This window comes from Nipponia nippon, unplaced genomic scaffold, assembly GCF_047370975.1.
Source record: "Nipponia nippon isolate SJK-2023a ecotype South Korea unplaced genomic scaffold, ASM4737097v1 scaffold_3, whole genome shotgun sequence".
Taxonomy (NCBI): Eukaryota; Metazoa; Chordata; class Aves; order Pelecaniformes; family Threskiornithidae; genus Nipponia; species Nipponia nippon.
In genome coordinates, this window is record NW_028262347.1 from 48,490,908 (window position 1) to 48,504,819 (window position 13,912).

At 36.2% G+C, this 13,912-nt stretch overlaps 1 protein-coding gene across 6 annotated transcripts in view; it reads left to right on the forward strand.

Moving 5' to 3' along the window:
* Window positions 1-13,912, forward strand: part of TMTC3 (transmembrane O-mannosyltransferase targeting cadherins 3) — a 35,056-nt gene that overhangs the window by 2,949 nt on the left and 18,195 nt on the right. For 3 of the 6 annotated variants that reach the window (XM_087767760.1, XM_087767762.1, XM_087767763.1), the window contains exons 2-7: window positions 4,574-4,675; window positions 5,504-5,618; window positions 6,183-6,399; window positions 8,010-8,228; window positions 12,316-12,415; window positions 13,113-13,228. In XM_087767760.1, coding sequence (XP_087623886.1) covers window positions 6,211-6,399; window positions 8,010-8,228; window positions 12,316-12,415; window positions 13,113-13,228 — 624 coding nt within the window. In that variant the 5' untranslated portion in view covers window positions 4,574-4,675; window positions 5,504-5,618; window positions 6,183-6,210. Of the gene's footprint in view, window positions 1-4,173; window positions 4,287-4,573; window positions 4,676-5,503; window positions 5,619-6,162; window positions 6,400-8,009; window positions 8,229-12,315; window positions 12,416-13,112; window positions 13,229-13,912 lie in introns of all 6 variants that reach the window. The other 3 variants (XM_087767761.1, XM_087767764.1, XM_087767765.1) reach the window with 3 other exon arrangements.

Sequence of the window (13,912 nt, forward strand, 5' to 3'; positions counted from 1 at the left end):
AGGACATTAGCAGAGCCTCAGAAGTTGAATTAAAATGCCACTTTTAAGTGACTGTACTGCTGGGTTTGGTAAGCCATTGTATATATCTCTGCTGATACTCATCAGTTCAGCCACCAGCTCTTAGATCAACTTGTTGCTCACCTGTTTAAAAATAAATCTGGGAGTGGTTTTAACAAGTCTATGTTTTCTTCCACCTTTGATAATTTGATGGTTTTCTGTGTGAACTGTAAATATGTTTTAAACAGTTCAGGACCTTAATGGTTTTCAAAGTACATGTCTCCAGAGTAAATGAGATGCACAACTATTTTTTGGCAGCTCCTTTGTGTATGTCTAGCTCTTCACTGGCTTTAGAACTCCAAACAGGAGAGTGGGAAGCCCACGTATTATGATTAGGTATGTGCATAAATGCTCATTAGCTTGTTTTCAAAGTTTTTCAAGAAACTGCCTATCCGTACTCAAATTGCCTGTTTTTTTGTTTCCAGCAACCTAATTAATGTAACACAAAATTAAGTTCCTTGGGATTTATGTAGCAATTATGCTTCACATGGCACATGCAAAGTGCTGTTTATCAAAGTGACTCGGTGGAGTTAAAGACTGTTGCCTCACTGATGCTTACATTGTCATCTCTAGAGTTGCAGTTTGATTATGGTTGCAAATGTTAACATCTTGGTATGACTGAAAAGTGTCAGGTGTATTTTTAATATCTATGAGTATTTAATATAGTGTGAATGAAAATATTCTCCAAGTATGAGGGAGAAAAAAGAAAATCAATCTTTAGATTGTAGTAACTAATGTTCTGTTATGGACAGTGAATAAGGTGAATTTTAAAGAAGTTTTCTGACAGCTTGAACTGACTTTCAAAATACTGACTGTATCAAAAGTTGTAAATATCAAAAATATGTCAATTATGCTGAGTGTTTTCAAGAGTAATAAGAGCTTTCATACAAAAGCTGGAACAGGTTGAAACTTTGCAATTGGGACATCTGTTTGAGATGAATTTTAATGATCATGTTTGTTCCTGTCAGTTTCTGTGGAAATCATGAGCAGGATTAGGTGGATTACACAAGCTTTTTCCCACACAGAAGTGCCACGGTTTTTAAATTCTGTGTTACTGCCACTAGCCATGGCTTTTTTCCTAAAGAAGAAAAAAGTGACTTGCATAGAACATTTTATTTGAAGGAGGCTTCATCAGAACAGTAGTTGTTATTAGTGGCCCTCAGGGTATAAAAGAGGTAAGTGCCATTACGCCGTAGAAGAAAAATTTTAAATCTATGTTTAAGTTTCTAAAGTTAGGTAGTAAGATGTGTCTAATCAACACAAATATATTTGCTCCTGCAAGGCTCTGTTGTTGACATAAGGTGGCAGACAGCATGTTTATTAGGTGGTAGCTAGTTATGGAGTGCTAAATAGCTGTTGCATATTTAAGGATTGCAGCTGTATTCCTTCCTAAATACATACTTCCTAATTTTTCCTAAATTCATATCGGCAGAAAATGGCTTCCACAATCCCAAATCTCCCAACTGAGGATACATAGAGCATCATTATGCATTTTTTATTTGTGTTGAATTATTTGCGCAGACTACTATTATTTTGCAGTATGCAGTGCTAAACTGTAGTGTCACGGATTTGGTAGTGATTGTAGAGAAATATTTTGTTTTCCTACTTTTAGAAAAAAGTTTTGGGTTCGTAGAGGGTTCTCAACAAGTTGGAAGAGGAAAACTACATACCTTACAAGCCAAACCTGCTTGAGAGCTCTGGTTCTTGTCTGTCCTTTCCACTTAATGTCTCTGTATACGCATGAAGACAGTACAGTGCAAAATACAGATTTCTGTGCCACACAGCTTGAGAAAGTTAGGCTAACAGTCAGGTGTTTTGCACAGCTTGGGCATTCTGTTTTCCACAGTCAGCTCTCATGATCATGCAGTTTCTGTCTCACAAGGCTTATCTTGCTGTGTATTGTTTTCAGCTGTATATTCTTCGTGACGTGTTCAGCTATTGTTGTAAATTAAAACATCCAGCAGAGATCTTGGTAATAAAGTATGTGTCTGTCCTGATTTCATCTAGTCAAATGGGGGCTTTGTGGCTGTTCCATAGACCACAAACTGGCAGTCATACAGCCCAAGGGGTGGTTAAGATATCTGATGGGCAGTCTTACAAGCTATGAAAGTAGTGGGTAGGTGAGCTGAAAAAAATAACTTGAGGGACAGTCAATCTGTTTACATGTGTTGGAGCAGTCAGTGATGTGGTTCTCCATCACAGCAAGCCTGTATTAACAAACAAGTTGTTAGGCAGGTATTTATCAATACACCCATCACTGGGAGTGGTGAAGTACTGTCACTTACAAGATCATACTTGTGTTGCAAATTTCAACATGTCTGTTGGGCAAGAAGGGGAATATATCCACTCACCATGAGTCTCCTGAGGAGCCCAATCATACCAAGGCTTCAGCAGCCTCTTGTACATCTGTGATCTATGAGATTCTCAGTCTTGCATACTCCTTATATGGCTTCTTACTTTCCAACATCAAACTTAAAACAGATTAGTTGGCGTGAAAAGTGTGTTGGCTGCCAAATAGCAATTTCTGTTTTCCACTGAGGTTAGTGGCAGACATACTTTTGCCTGGCTTATTACCAAGTACAGATGAGCTTTCATAAGCCTCCCTCTGTTTTAGTCTTGCATTCTCAACACGTCGATGATCATTCCAGGTTTGAAGCTTGGAGTTCGGTGGTGGACCTAGCTGTAGTAGCAGATAGGAAGTAGTAGTTCCAATGGTGAACCTTCCTCAAAATCTGCCTTATTATGCTAACATAAAGGACTGCAAAAACATCTTTTCCATATTTATGCTTTAATTCAGCAAGAACATTAAACTACCCTGTAATCAGACAAGATGGAAAAACTAATTTTCCTAACTTTATGTACCTTTACAGTATGTTTCAGGAAAAGAAGATCTTAGAATGCCAGAACGCAAGTCAGATGCAGTAAAGTATCTGTGCTACAATTTTGTGCAATCTACAGATAGTACGTGGCCTTGAATTTCCCATTTTTCTCTTTGTGCTTGCCTAGAAAGCAGATTGCTGGAAAATGGAGACTCTTCCAGATTTTCATTATGCCCATCTGTTGCCAAGACCTACTAGTACTTTTGCACACAACAAAAATTTGAGAGGGGTATTGTGTGATGCTTGGCACAGTTCCAGCAGTGTGTTGTGTGACTTGCTGCTAAAACCAGAACAATTCATTTTGTTGCATATGTTCATTCCTAACAGTAAATGTAGTAAGCTGTTCAGAATTGCCTGGAGTGTCTGTGGCTCAAATCCTGGTCTTGAAAGACCAAATTATAGCCATCTATATGCTATCATATCTGTGATTGAAATGTGCATGTAAAGGAGAGGGTGAATTGCAAATTAAAAAATTGTGAAAAGGTGAATTTTTTCTGGAGTTCTCAAACAGGTTTCTCTGATGGTGGGCTAGCCACTTAAACTTGACTTTGGATGTAGCTAAAATCTTAATTTCTTTGTACCTAAGAGTTCCCTGTCATTCGAATGAAAACAATATTTTCCCTACAGTTAGCATGTAGGTAAATGTAGCTCTGCAAGGGAACAGCATGGTCAGTAGTGGTGTAAAATTAGAGTTCTGGGTGGAAGAAATAGTAGAAATTCAGAGCAAAAAGAAAGGCTTGTGAAAGCATTGGAATTGCCTATGAATAAGGGATAAGTAAAGTAGCTGTCTTGACATATATTCTGTGTAGGGAAAAGAAAAGTAAAAACCTGCAAAAAGTAGTTGAGGAGCTAGCAATTAAGGTTGGTTAAGCTTTTCCTTTTGATAGGAGACTATACTTAGGAATCTCTCCTTTTTTTTTTCTAGTTGAGTAGCAGTAGCTGTTTCTGAAATAGGGTTGTTAAAGAATTACCTCAGTTACTCTTTGATACGCAAAGCAGTATCTGCAAGGGCTTGCTGCTTCAACTAACCAATACAGTAAAATTATATCGTGAATAAAGAAGTCTCAAGTCACCAAAAACCTACTCACCTTGAGATGCTTTTTCTTAAAGGGCAAATTTAAATAAACCTTACAGTTAGTTCTGCGTGGCAATATTATCTTGTCCCATTAATTTTTGGAACACAGTATTTAAAAAATGGAGGCTTATATATTGGAAAATCATTACATGTTTGTTGTAGGTCCTTTTCAGATGTCACTGCTTTTCAGTAGAACTAGTGAACTTCAAGAAGTAGGAAGTGCACTGTTCAGAAGCTGTTGCAAACAAGGAATTTCAAACTCTGTTCCTAGCAGGGTGAGAAACAGCAGTTTCTTCTCCTCCACATTCTTTGCGGGGGGGATACTAAAAATCTTTGGTGAGTTGGAGTTCAAAAGTGGGCTGTCTTTTAATGTATTCCTGCAGTATGCATTGTTTTCTTTTTTTAATAAGATTTCTCTGGCTGCCAAGAAAACCGTAAATATGTTCAGACTTATTCTTGGCTTAGTGTTTTAAAGTACTCTCTTCCAGCCTGGCAAAAAAAGATGTAGCAGCATCCTTTAACATTTAACATTGTGGTTTTTTTTTTTTTCCTTATTACAAAGGTGGTGGCAACTTTGAAAAAAGGCTCTTTCTTGGTTGAAGTAACATCAATAGCCAGTGCTCCAAGTACTACAAAAGAAGAAAAAGACCTTCAGTGCCATTATGTGAGTAACACTGAATAGATTGGTTTGATTCCTTTTAAATTATCTTTGTCCTGGTTTTTAGTTTAACTGCACCTGCATCGTGTTGCACAAGTATTCCCTTTCCTTTCCACTAGTTGTGATAGGTGATTGTCATGCTCTCAGGCCCAGGCTGCAAACCACAACTGAGATTACCTGTCTGGATGAGATATCTTTATGGCTTGTTTTTAGAGGATAGTATACTTAAACCTGAACACAATTAAAAAAAAACAACAAACCAAAGCAAAAAAAAAGTCACCAGCATTTCATGCCTTAGGACAATAAAACAGACTATAGCTTCCTAATAACTCATCAGCTTTAATGTGTGAACCCTGATAGACATAAGGCCAGTGTTTTTACATATTTATGGATCCATATTATCCGGCTAATATTAGCTGTTCTGTGTCCTTACAGATGCTACCTCTCTCTAGTTTTGGGGAAAATGCTGTATACTTTTGTTCAGTCATCCCTCCTTTTTCTCAAAACTAAGTCAGTGTTCCAGTTGTCTGTAGCATTTCAATGTCTTTGGCCCCAACAATTGGCAGTAATCCGTGCTGCATCAACCAGTGGTCAAAAAGAATGCCTTTGACCTGTAGTTACCTTCCTGTTCTTCCAAGGCAAAACAGTGTTTTCAAAGAACCTGATACCTAGTAATTTCACCTCTTGATCAGGTCACCCATATATTATTTTTTAAATAATCATAAAACTGCTCTTTAATAATTTCTGGGGCTTAGGAAGTTTATGCAAGATGAGAGAAAATAATGTAAGATGAAGTTAATTTGTTGTGTCTTTTTTCATGCTGTTTTTCTTTAGACAGGACTCTGGTGAACATTCAGTGACATCGGAGCAATTGGCAGAGTTGAGAGAAAAATGACCTTTTCGTGAACTTCTATGAAGAATGCAGATGAACAAAGTGTGAGCTTCCATGGTAAGTTTAACTTTTTATTATGGCTAATGTCCTTCTTTACCTGTTCTTGAACACCTATATTTATGAAGTTCTTCAGAATGTTTGAAATTCATTTTTTTAATTGCTTTTGAAATATTTTGAGAAACACGTTTAAACCTAAGACGTGCATAATTAACACACTGTCCACCTTTTTGATAACTTAGTATTCTGTGTCAGTATGTTAAATTACTCAGGGTTCTAGAGAACTTAATTTTCATAGTTCTCCAGTTTGCAGCATTCACTTGAACTGCATAGCTGTCTGCTAAGAACTACATCACAACTTATCATCAATCTTCTTTTTTTAGTCAAACATGAAATGTAGCAGTGTATCCAGCTTGTGTGAGAGCTTTTTAGGGGTGAGACTTTTTAATGAGATTATTTCTTTTAAACACTAAATTGTGTAAGATGGATGAGACTTTAGTTTTTAGATTTTTAGATATGTAGTGTCATTAACTTCAAAAATATTGGATGTCTTAATTTGACTTTATTTATCAAGTTTAGTTTTTAATCAGTAAAACTTCTCAAGTTTCTGTCCGTATATTTCAGCTTTTGTTCATGAAAACTCTTAGAGAAGATGGCTGATGTAAGCCTGAAAGAAGCAGCACTAATAGTTGGTGTGGTGGCAGCCTGCTATTGGAACAGTCTCTTTTGTGGCTTTGTTTTTGATGATGTTTCAGCGATTTTGGACAATAAAGATTTGCATCCTTCTACTCCATTAAAAAATCTGTTTCAGAATGACTTTTGGGGCACTCCAATGTCTGAGGTAAACTGTTTGTGAAACGCTTTGAGGCATTTAGGAAATGAAAAAAAACCTTGCAGAGAGTTTTTACGCTTTTTTCCCCTAATGAGGTTTTAACAGAATAGTTTGTTTCTGATGGAATTTGGTGGTGCAAGTGTTTTGTACTATAAGATCAGAAACAGATGTCGCTTATATTCTTTACCTTTGTACAATAAAAGAACTTGTAAGAAAATAAAGTCATGTATCGCACTTCAAGATGCTGGGTGTTACCTAATTCCAATATCAAAATCAGACAACTGATCATTAACCCTTTTCCTCCTGCAAAAGCTAGACATTGACATAAAAAGGTATTTATTTCTAATTGCAGTCTGGAAGGAAAGATAACACTCTTAAACAACAAAGCTAGGAGTTAGAGAATGGATATTGAATCCCATTAAATTTATTTGAGTAAGTATGTTTATGTGAATTCAGAGTTTTTGGTTTGTAGCCCATGTAGAGTGGCTATGTCTTTATCTGAAAAGCTGCATTGGCATTAAAGTTGTTGATAAACATTGTTAAATGGCAAAGGCTAAAGGATTTACATATAGTTTAGAAAATTAGACATGGTACCATTGCTGAGTAAATGTATAAAAATTCTCTGACAGTCGTAGTTTTTTTGCCTATCAAGGCATTCCACCTAGTAATCTTATCTTTTCTTACGTCCATAAGTTACAGGGTTAGTTCCTTGTGAGATACTAATTCCTAGCTCTACAAATAGACTTTGATACATAATTTTCATGCAAGCATGTAATGAAAGCTTCCAGACTCTTGTTCAGACGCCATCTAGTCCTGTAGTCATTGAGAGTAAGTGGATTCCTAAACACCTCCCAGTAAAATTTCAAGTAGTAGTTTTCAACATGTTTTTACTCCACAAAAACCCTAACCACGTGGACCGGGAGAAAGCCATCTCATTTAGCATTGATTTTGCACTTAAAACCAACTGAAAGTCGAAATGAAGTCAGATTAATTTGGTCATTCATGGCTTTTAAAATATTTTTCCTGTCTTGTGTGGGAGTCTGTCTGTATGTACAATTTCATTCACTGTCCCAGCCCCCCAGTTTCGTCTTAGATTTTCTTCCTTTATTTTACAGACATATTCAGCAAAATATCAACAGGCTGTGGGTTAACAAATGCATATTGGAGCAGGAAGATGGTGTTAAGTGTAGTTTTTAAAAGGGTTTATGGGTGGAGTAACTGGCAACATAGACATATTGACTGGCAGACATACTGAAAATATATAAATAATACATTTAGCTGAGCACACCAAATTTATATTTTATAAAATACTGATCTAAAACATGAAATGGCAAAGTAATCAAAATACTCGAATAATACATTAAAGCTGTGTGGAAGTCGGAAAAATAGTCATAATTAACTTCTCTGTTTAACATTTTAATTTTAAATCAAGTTTTCATTTAATACACTAGATTATTTATTTATTAGTATTACTGATTTTTCAGGTCTTTATTTTGAAGGTAGATGCCTGAGAATAGAGGAGGGGAATCATGTATGCATAGATTTTTAGAAAGATATTTTGGAGTAAAAGTCCCTTTATACATTGATGGTAACTGATTGAATTGTTTCTTTTCTTTTAGGAGAGGAGTCATAAATCCTATCGTCCCCTTACAGTTCTCACGTTTCGCTTAAACTACTTGTTCAGCGAGTTAAATGCAGTTTCTTATCACTTCCTAAATCTGGTCTTTCATGTGGTGGTTTGTGTAGTCTTCCTGAAGGTCTGTAAGCTCTTTCTGGACAACAGGAGCAGCGTAGTTGCATCCTTGCTCTTTGCAGTGCACCCAATACATACAGAAGCGGTAGGTATAGCTGTGATGTGCTTAATTTGTTCAAGCTGTATTAATTAACCTTAAATTTAATGGGTTTTGTATCTGTTTATGTATTGTAGCTCAAAGAGGTGTGTGATTTTGCTAGTACTTACTCTGCCCTTTGCAATGAGTGGTGGAGGGGACAAAATTTTAATGCTCGGAGTTGTTTGGTATTCCATGCAGCTACTGAAAAATAATTAAAGAAACATTAGTTATGAAATAAGTTAGGTCTCTGCTATGAACATTGGCTTTTATGATGATGGCTACTTTAGTTTACGTAGATATTTGTGTTCTGTGATGATTCATCCAGTATCGTATTTTGCAAATACTATGAATACCTCTTAATTTCCAGAATCACTAAGCACTCCCCTCTAGCTAATCACCAAGTCTGTTCTGTTTGCTTTCTCTTATGTCAATATATCTATCTCAGCAGGGCTTTTTCTAGGATTGTTGTTGCTATGCTACATTCAGCTTAGGGCCGTTCTGTTTGAACCTTCCATTTTTTAACATATCTGATGTCAGAAAGAGGAAGTACATTTCTTGCCTCTCATATTTACCTTTCCTTTGATCCTGTAGGACTCTTCACTGCTATGAAAGCATCATTTGTACAAGCTGTCTGATTATATACTTTTTAGTGGTCAACCAGGCTTGCAATGTTGTGGAGTAAATGGAGTCTTGCGATCGCCATTCATTAGATTTGTTTCCATCAGAAACTGATAAAGCAGATCTGTGGAATTCTCTGCTGTTATTTCTGCACCATTTAGACTGGCTTTCCTAGATTCCAGTTCACACATGTTCCTAAGCCCATTCTGAGGCTCTGTTTTCTTATAGTATTAGCTGATTTTCAGAAAACTGAAAGTGTTTAAAACTTTTGCTTCTTTGGAGGTGTTATCCCACTTTTTTTAGTGTGTTTTTTGGGGAGGGAGATATCTTTCGATATTAAGAAAATAAGAAGGGTTTGCTCTTACCTTATGCTGTATTTTTTGGTCCTGATTTGTCTGGGTAAAGAGTTCATGTCGCTTTCTTGTTCTCTAAAAACACAAATCCCTGTCAGCAGCAATTCAGTAGCCTGCATCTGTGTATTTTGAGCAAATCTGTATAGGAATTGAGTTCATGGGGTTTAAAATTGGCTGCTATTTGAGGTACTAATATGTCCTTGCTAGAAGTTGTTAGTGGCATGTTTAAAAATGCAAAAATTAAACACCTAAAACTTTTTGCTTGCTTTTGTGCTTGAAAGCACAAACCCCCATAAAATCCTGGGTAAAAGATGGGTTAAAAAATAATTCGCTAATTTAATTTGGTTTTCTGTTTCTTTGAAAAAACATGCTTTAAATTTCCAAGTTTGGCTTTGCCTCTGTAGTAAATGTGATAGTATCTTTACAGGAGCATTAGCAAGTTGCTAGTGACTTACATTAGTGGGTCATGGCTTAGATCATCCTATGTAATTTTATCACTTTCATTCCAAATATGATGATTCTTTATCATACTTGAACTGTCAGATTCCATACCAGATAACAGTAACACAGTTGCTTTTAGTGCTATGCAGCAGAGTTAGCAAAAAGTATCGTACAAAACATTGTGTAATGAAAGCTTATTGTGTAAGGCAGTGTATTACAAAGTTACGAAGTACAGTTACGAAGCAGTTTTGTAGTAAGTGTGTAATCCCTGATATTAGCCACATGAGGGCACTGTAAGATTATGTGATTGGTAGTACTTAAAACACTTAAGAGACTCTGAGATTTAAGTGCAATTGTAATTGAATTCCCCTGCTGTTGTACTTAGGTACTCAGTAAAGAATCAGTTAAGGAGTTTTCTTCCTCCTCCCCCCACCTTTTTCAATTTAAGTTTTCTGCGTTTGAGAAATAGTGTATTTTATCCTTTCAAGTGTTTGCATTGAGAATGCTGCCTAACATACAACTAAGGATTCTTAGAATTGGCTGTTGAGACTTGTGCACCTGTATAAAAGGCAAAACAACTGGAAGTTTCTGTTGGAAAAGAGGAGGTAATAATGAGCTGTATTTTAGAACTGGGGACTTGGGTGCTGACTAACTTATTCAGACTTCAGTGAAAACTCCGAAACAGGTCTCATTCCCTGTTTTTATATCATTTGATGGTACCTTTTTTATCTTTTATAATTGAAATGTATCTGATTTGAATTCCTTCAAATTAGTCTCCTACTTATTACTCCCCTGCACAAGAGTTTGAAACAGCAGATGCAATACATAAACATTTCAAACCTTTACCTATCTCATGATAAATGGATTTTTCCTGGAGAAGTTAGCAGAGCAGGATAAATAGAAAATAATTTTCTGCTTGACTTCAGAGAGAAGCTGGGCTCTTGTACTGGTAATATATCATTTTCTGAGGAAAAATTTTTGAGGAAATGGGTTGAATAGCAGCATCATAGTTTCATTTGTCCTTGTCCCTAGAATTCCAGTTCAGTCTTTCTAGCTACTTTGCTACTGTTCTGGCCAGAGGCATGTTGACCACCTTTACAGCTACAGGATATCAACTAACCTTGTGAATGCTAGAATTTTCTCTCATAAGTCACCCTTGTGTCCAGAAATAGAATCTCTCTTGTGTTGGCAGGGGCCTGTGGAGGCACACCAGCACACTTGCTTTACTAATGATCTCTTTCAACTGAGCTACAGACAAAGTTGTCTTTAATTTCTGTCTTAACGCTGGACAATTTTGAGATTCAGACCAAGAATCCTTGAAACATCTTGAGACATTTTGGAAACAAACACCTGTATACTATCCAAAATGTTAACACAAACTCTGGTGTCCTATCAGTATTGAAACATGCTTTGTCTGTTCATGATTCGGTGAGTTCTTTGGTAAATGTACCCTACTCCCAACAGAAACACCAGAGCATGATTTCAAATTCAGATTTGAATACTTTTCTTTACGCTGTGACCTTGGATATTGAGTTATTTTTTCTTTTTATGCTGTGCTGGATCAATCATGCTTGACCAAGAATGAACCTAGCAGTAAAAACTTCTAGCTGGGTCCGGATGGCTGAAAGTCAGTTTTCAGCATCATCATAATTAAACGGTGAGCTATGAGGTTTTCTTAGCTAAATATGACCGTCTGCCTCAGGATCATATGCCATTTTTCAGGCAGCTTACTTGCAAAAAATTGGATGTAATCAGAAGCATTACAGAAGAGGATAAATGATGAAGAAAGGCAGCCTAAATGGTACTGTGGTCAGCACAGTGGCTACTGCAGTAACCATTAATGTAGTGACCTGTCCTCTGTCTCTGGTTGTTGGCTGCACCTTAGTGTTTTTTGAAAACAACTCCTGAAATGAAAATTAATGTATTCCATTGTTGATCTGAAACAACCTTCTGCCCTATGGATTTTAGCACTTCTTCAGATTTTCATAAAATCCATTCCTCTCTGTCTTATTACCAAAGGGGGCACTACCTGCAATTTCAATATTGCCAACCAAATTATCTTTTAGAAAATTGCCAAGGCCTGTAGTAAAGCCCGAGTCATTCTTTAACTCCATTGCACAGAGCTTGCCATCAATTTATTTGTAACTTGTGACTGCTCACCTAAGAGCTGCCATAGCACCAGTCAAGGGAATGCTTCTTTCAGATTCAGATCTGTTCAGTCAGTCAGAAAAGGTATGAACAAAAATAACAATCATAGTTTCTGTATGCCACTGTCAGCAGGATGTATATGTACAACAGTCCTTGTCAGGCTTCACTTAAAGCTCCTATTGATGAAAGACGATTTCTTCCAAATACTATGAAGAAAGCAGTTATCATGCCCAAATTCTGCCTCAAATGCTGCTTGTGGCTGGTGTTACTAAAGATACAAGGAAGTACAGCATTTCTCAGTTGTCTTGTTAATGGTGATACACATCAGCTACAAGTGGCCACCAGCCACCTGTATCACCCTGGTCTTGGGTTCAGTACTGATTGAACTGAAAGCAGCCTTACTCTTAGCCTTTTTTGCTTGGTTTACAGATCTTGTTTATGCATATCCTGGTAGTATGTCGGTCATGCACTATTCTAGTACTAGAATAGTCACTAGAAGAATAATATTGTTTTTTCTTTTTTTTTCTTTTCAGGTAACTGGAGTTGTGGGCAGAGCAGAGCTTTTATCATCTATCTTTTTTCTAGCTGCTTTTTTGTCATATACAAAATCTAAAGGGCCAGATAATACCATAGGTAAATGATTGACAAATATATACTTAATTTCGGTATCACTGATAATAGAGCTCTTAAAATGGTAATATGGATGTATTGCTTATTCAGCAAGTGTGTACAAAAAACCCTTCAGCCCCAAGATACTCATGTAATAGTACTTTCTATTATAAATTGCCTTTTTTTTTTTTCCTTAAAGACTTAAGCACTTTCTCAGTTGTTTTGTAACACCTAGAGTAGGGGACTGTTGCACTGTCTTCTATTAATGCAAGTAAGTGGAAGTATGCTGAGATGCCTCAGATGGTCACAAGTAAGCTGCAAAGTTTCAGTGCAGATGTAGGAGGCTTGCCTCTTTTCCAAAATCAAATTGACGTGAAAATTCATGACTGCCTATAAAACATTCCATTTGAAAAAGTGTTCTGGTGAATTAGGAAAGATTGGGGTTTTTTTGTTTTCCTATCATGGATGAGTCTTTTGCCTTTCATTTAGTTCTTTCAATTTAAGGGAGGCAATTTTAAAACCGATACATCTATGTTATTTTCTGTAGAGTAAAACTGGTAATCTTGCCTTTAATAGCAAATGGCATACTGAATAAGTTTATAGAACATATCACGTTCAAACATGAAAAGCCAAAGTCTTCACCTTTTAGGTTAATTTACTTTATTAAATGTTTGTTTTGTTCCAAGATAGAACATTTTCAATATGTCTTCTTTATTTGCAGTGTGGACTCCAATTGCAGTGACTGTGTTTCTAGTAGCTGTTGCAACACTGTGTAAAGAACAAGGAATAACGGTGGTGGGGATATGCTGTGTGTATGAAGTATTTATTGCTCAAGGGGTAAGCTGTTGAAAAATAAATTGGATTTCTTCTCAGGAATTCTGTAATGAGACATTAAGTATTTTGAAGTGTCATATTTCAGCACTGATTTTTGTCAGTTCAGGCTAACTCTATAGTTCTGTTACATTTTTCAGATTTTTTTTGCCTCAACTAATGTTTAACATACATGGCTCATGGTGAGGGAATCCAGTGACTTCTAAGTTGTCCTTTACATGCCATACAGAGATGTTACCAAATATACTGAATAAAGAATTGGCATGTCTTAATGGAAACCTAAGGTTTTAATTGACTGAGGTTTGCAAAGATTAGCATGTAACAGTTTTAGTTTTTTAGTTCCTGTAGTAAAAATAGAGAACATACTATATACAAATGCATTTCATCACATTCTAATGAATAACCAGACATTTTGGAGTAGTCTTATTTGAATCTGTAATAGTCTTCTGAAATTTGTTGTTCTAATAATACCTTTAAATTTAATTTCTAATCTGATAGGTTTCATCTTAAGCTTTGATAACTCTTCAAGTTAATAGTAACTTTTCTTTTGTTTAGAGAAGCAAAATGTTCCTGCAATAAAATAATTCTTGACTTTTTAATAGTCAAACCATATGCAATTTAAAAAAGTATGGTTGCATATTCTAAGAAAATTTTCTAGTTTACTATGCCTTAATTACTTGAAGGAATATT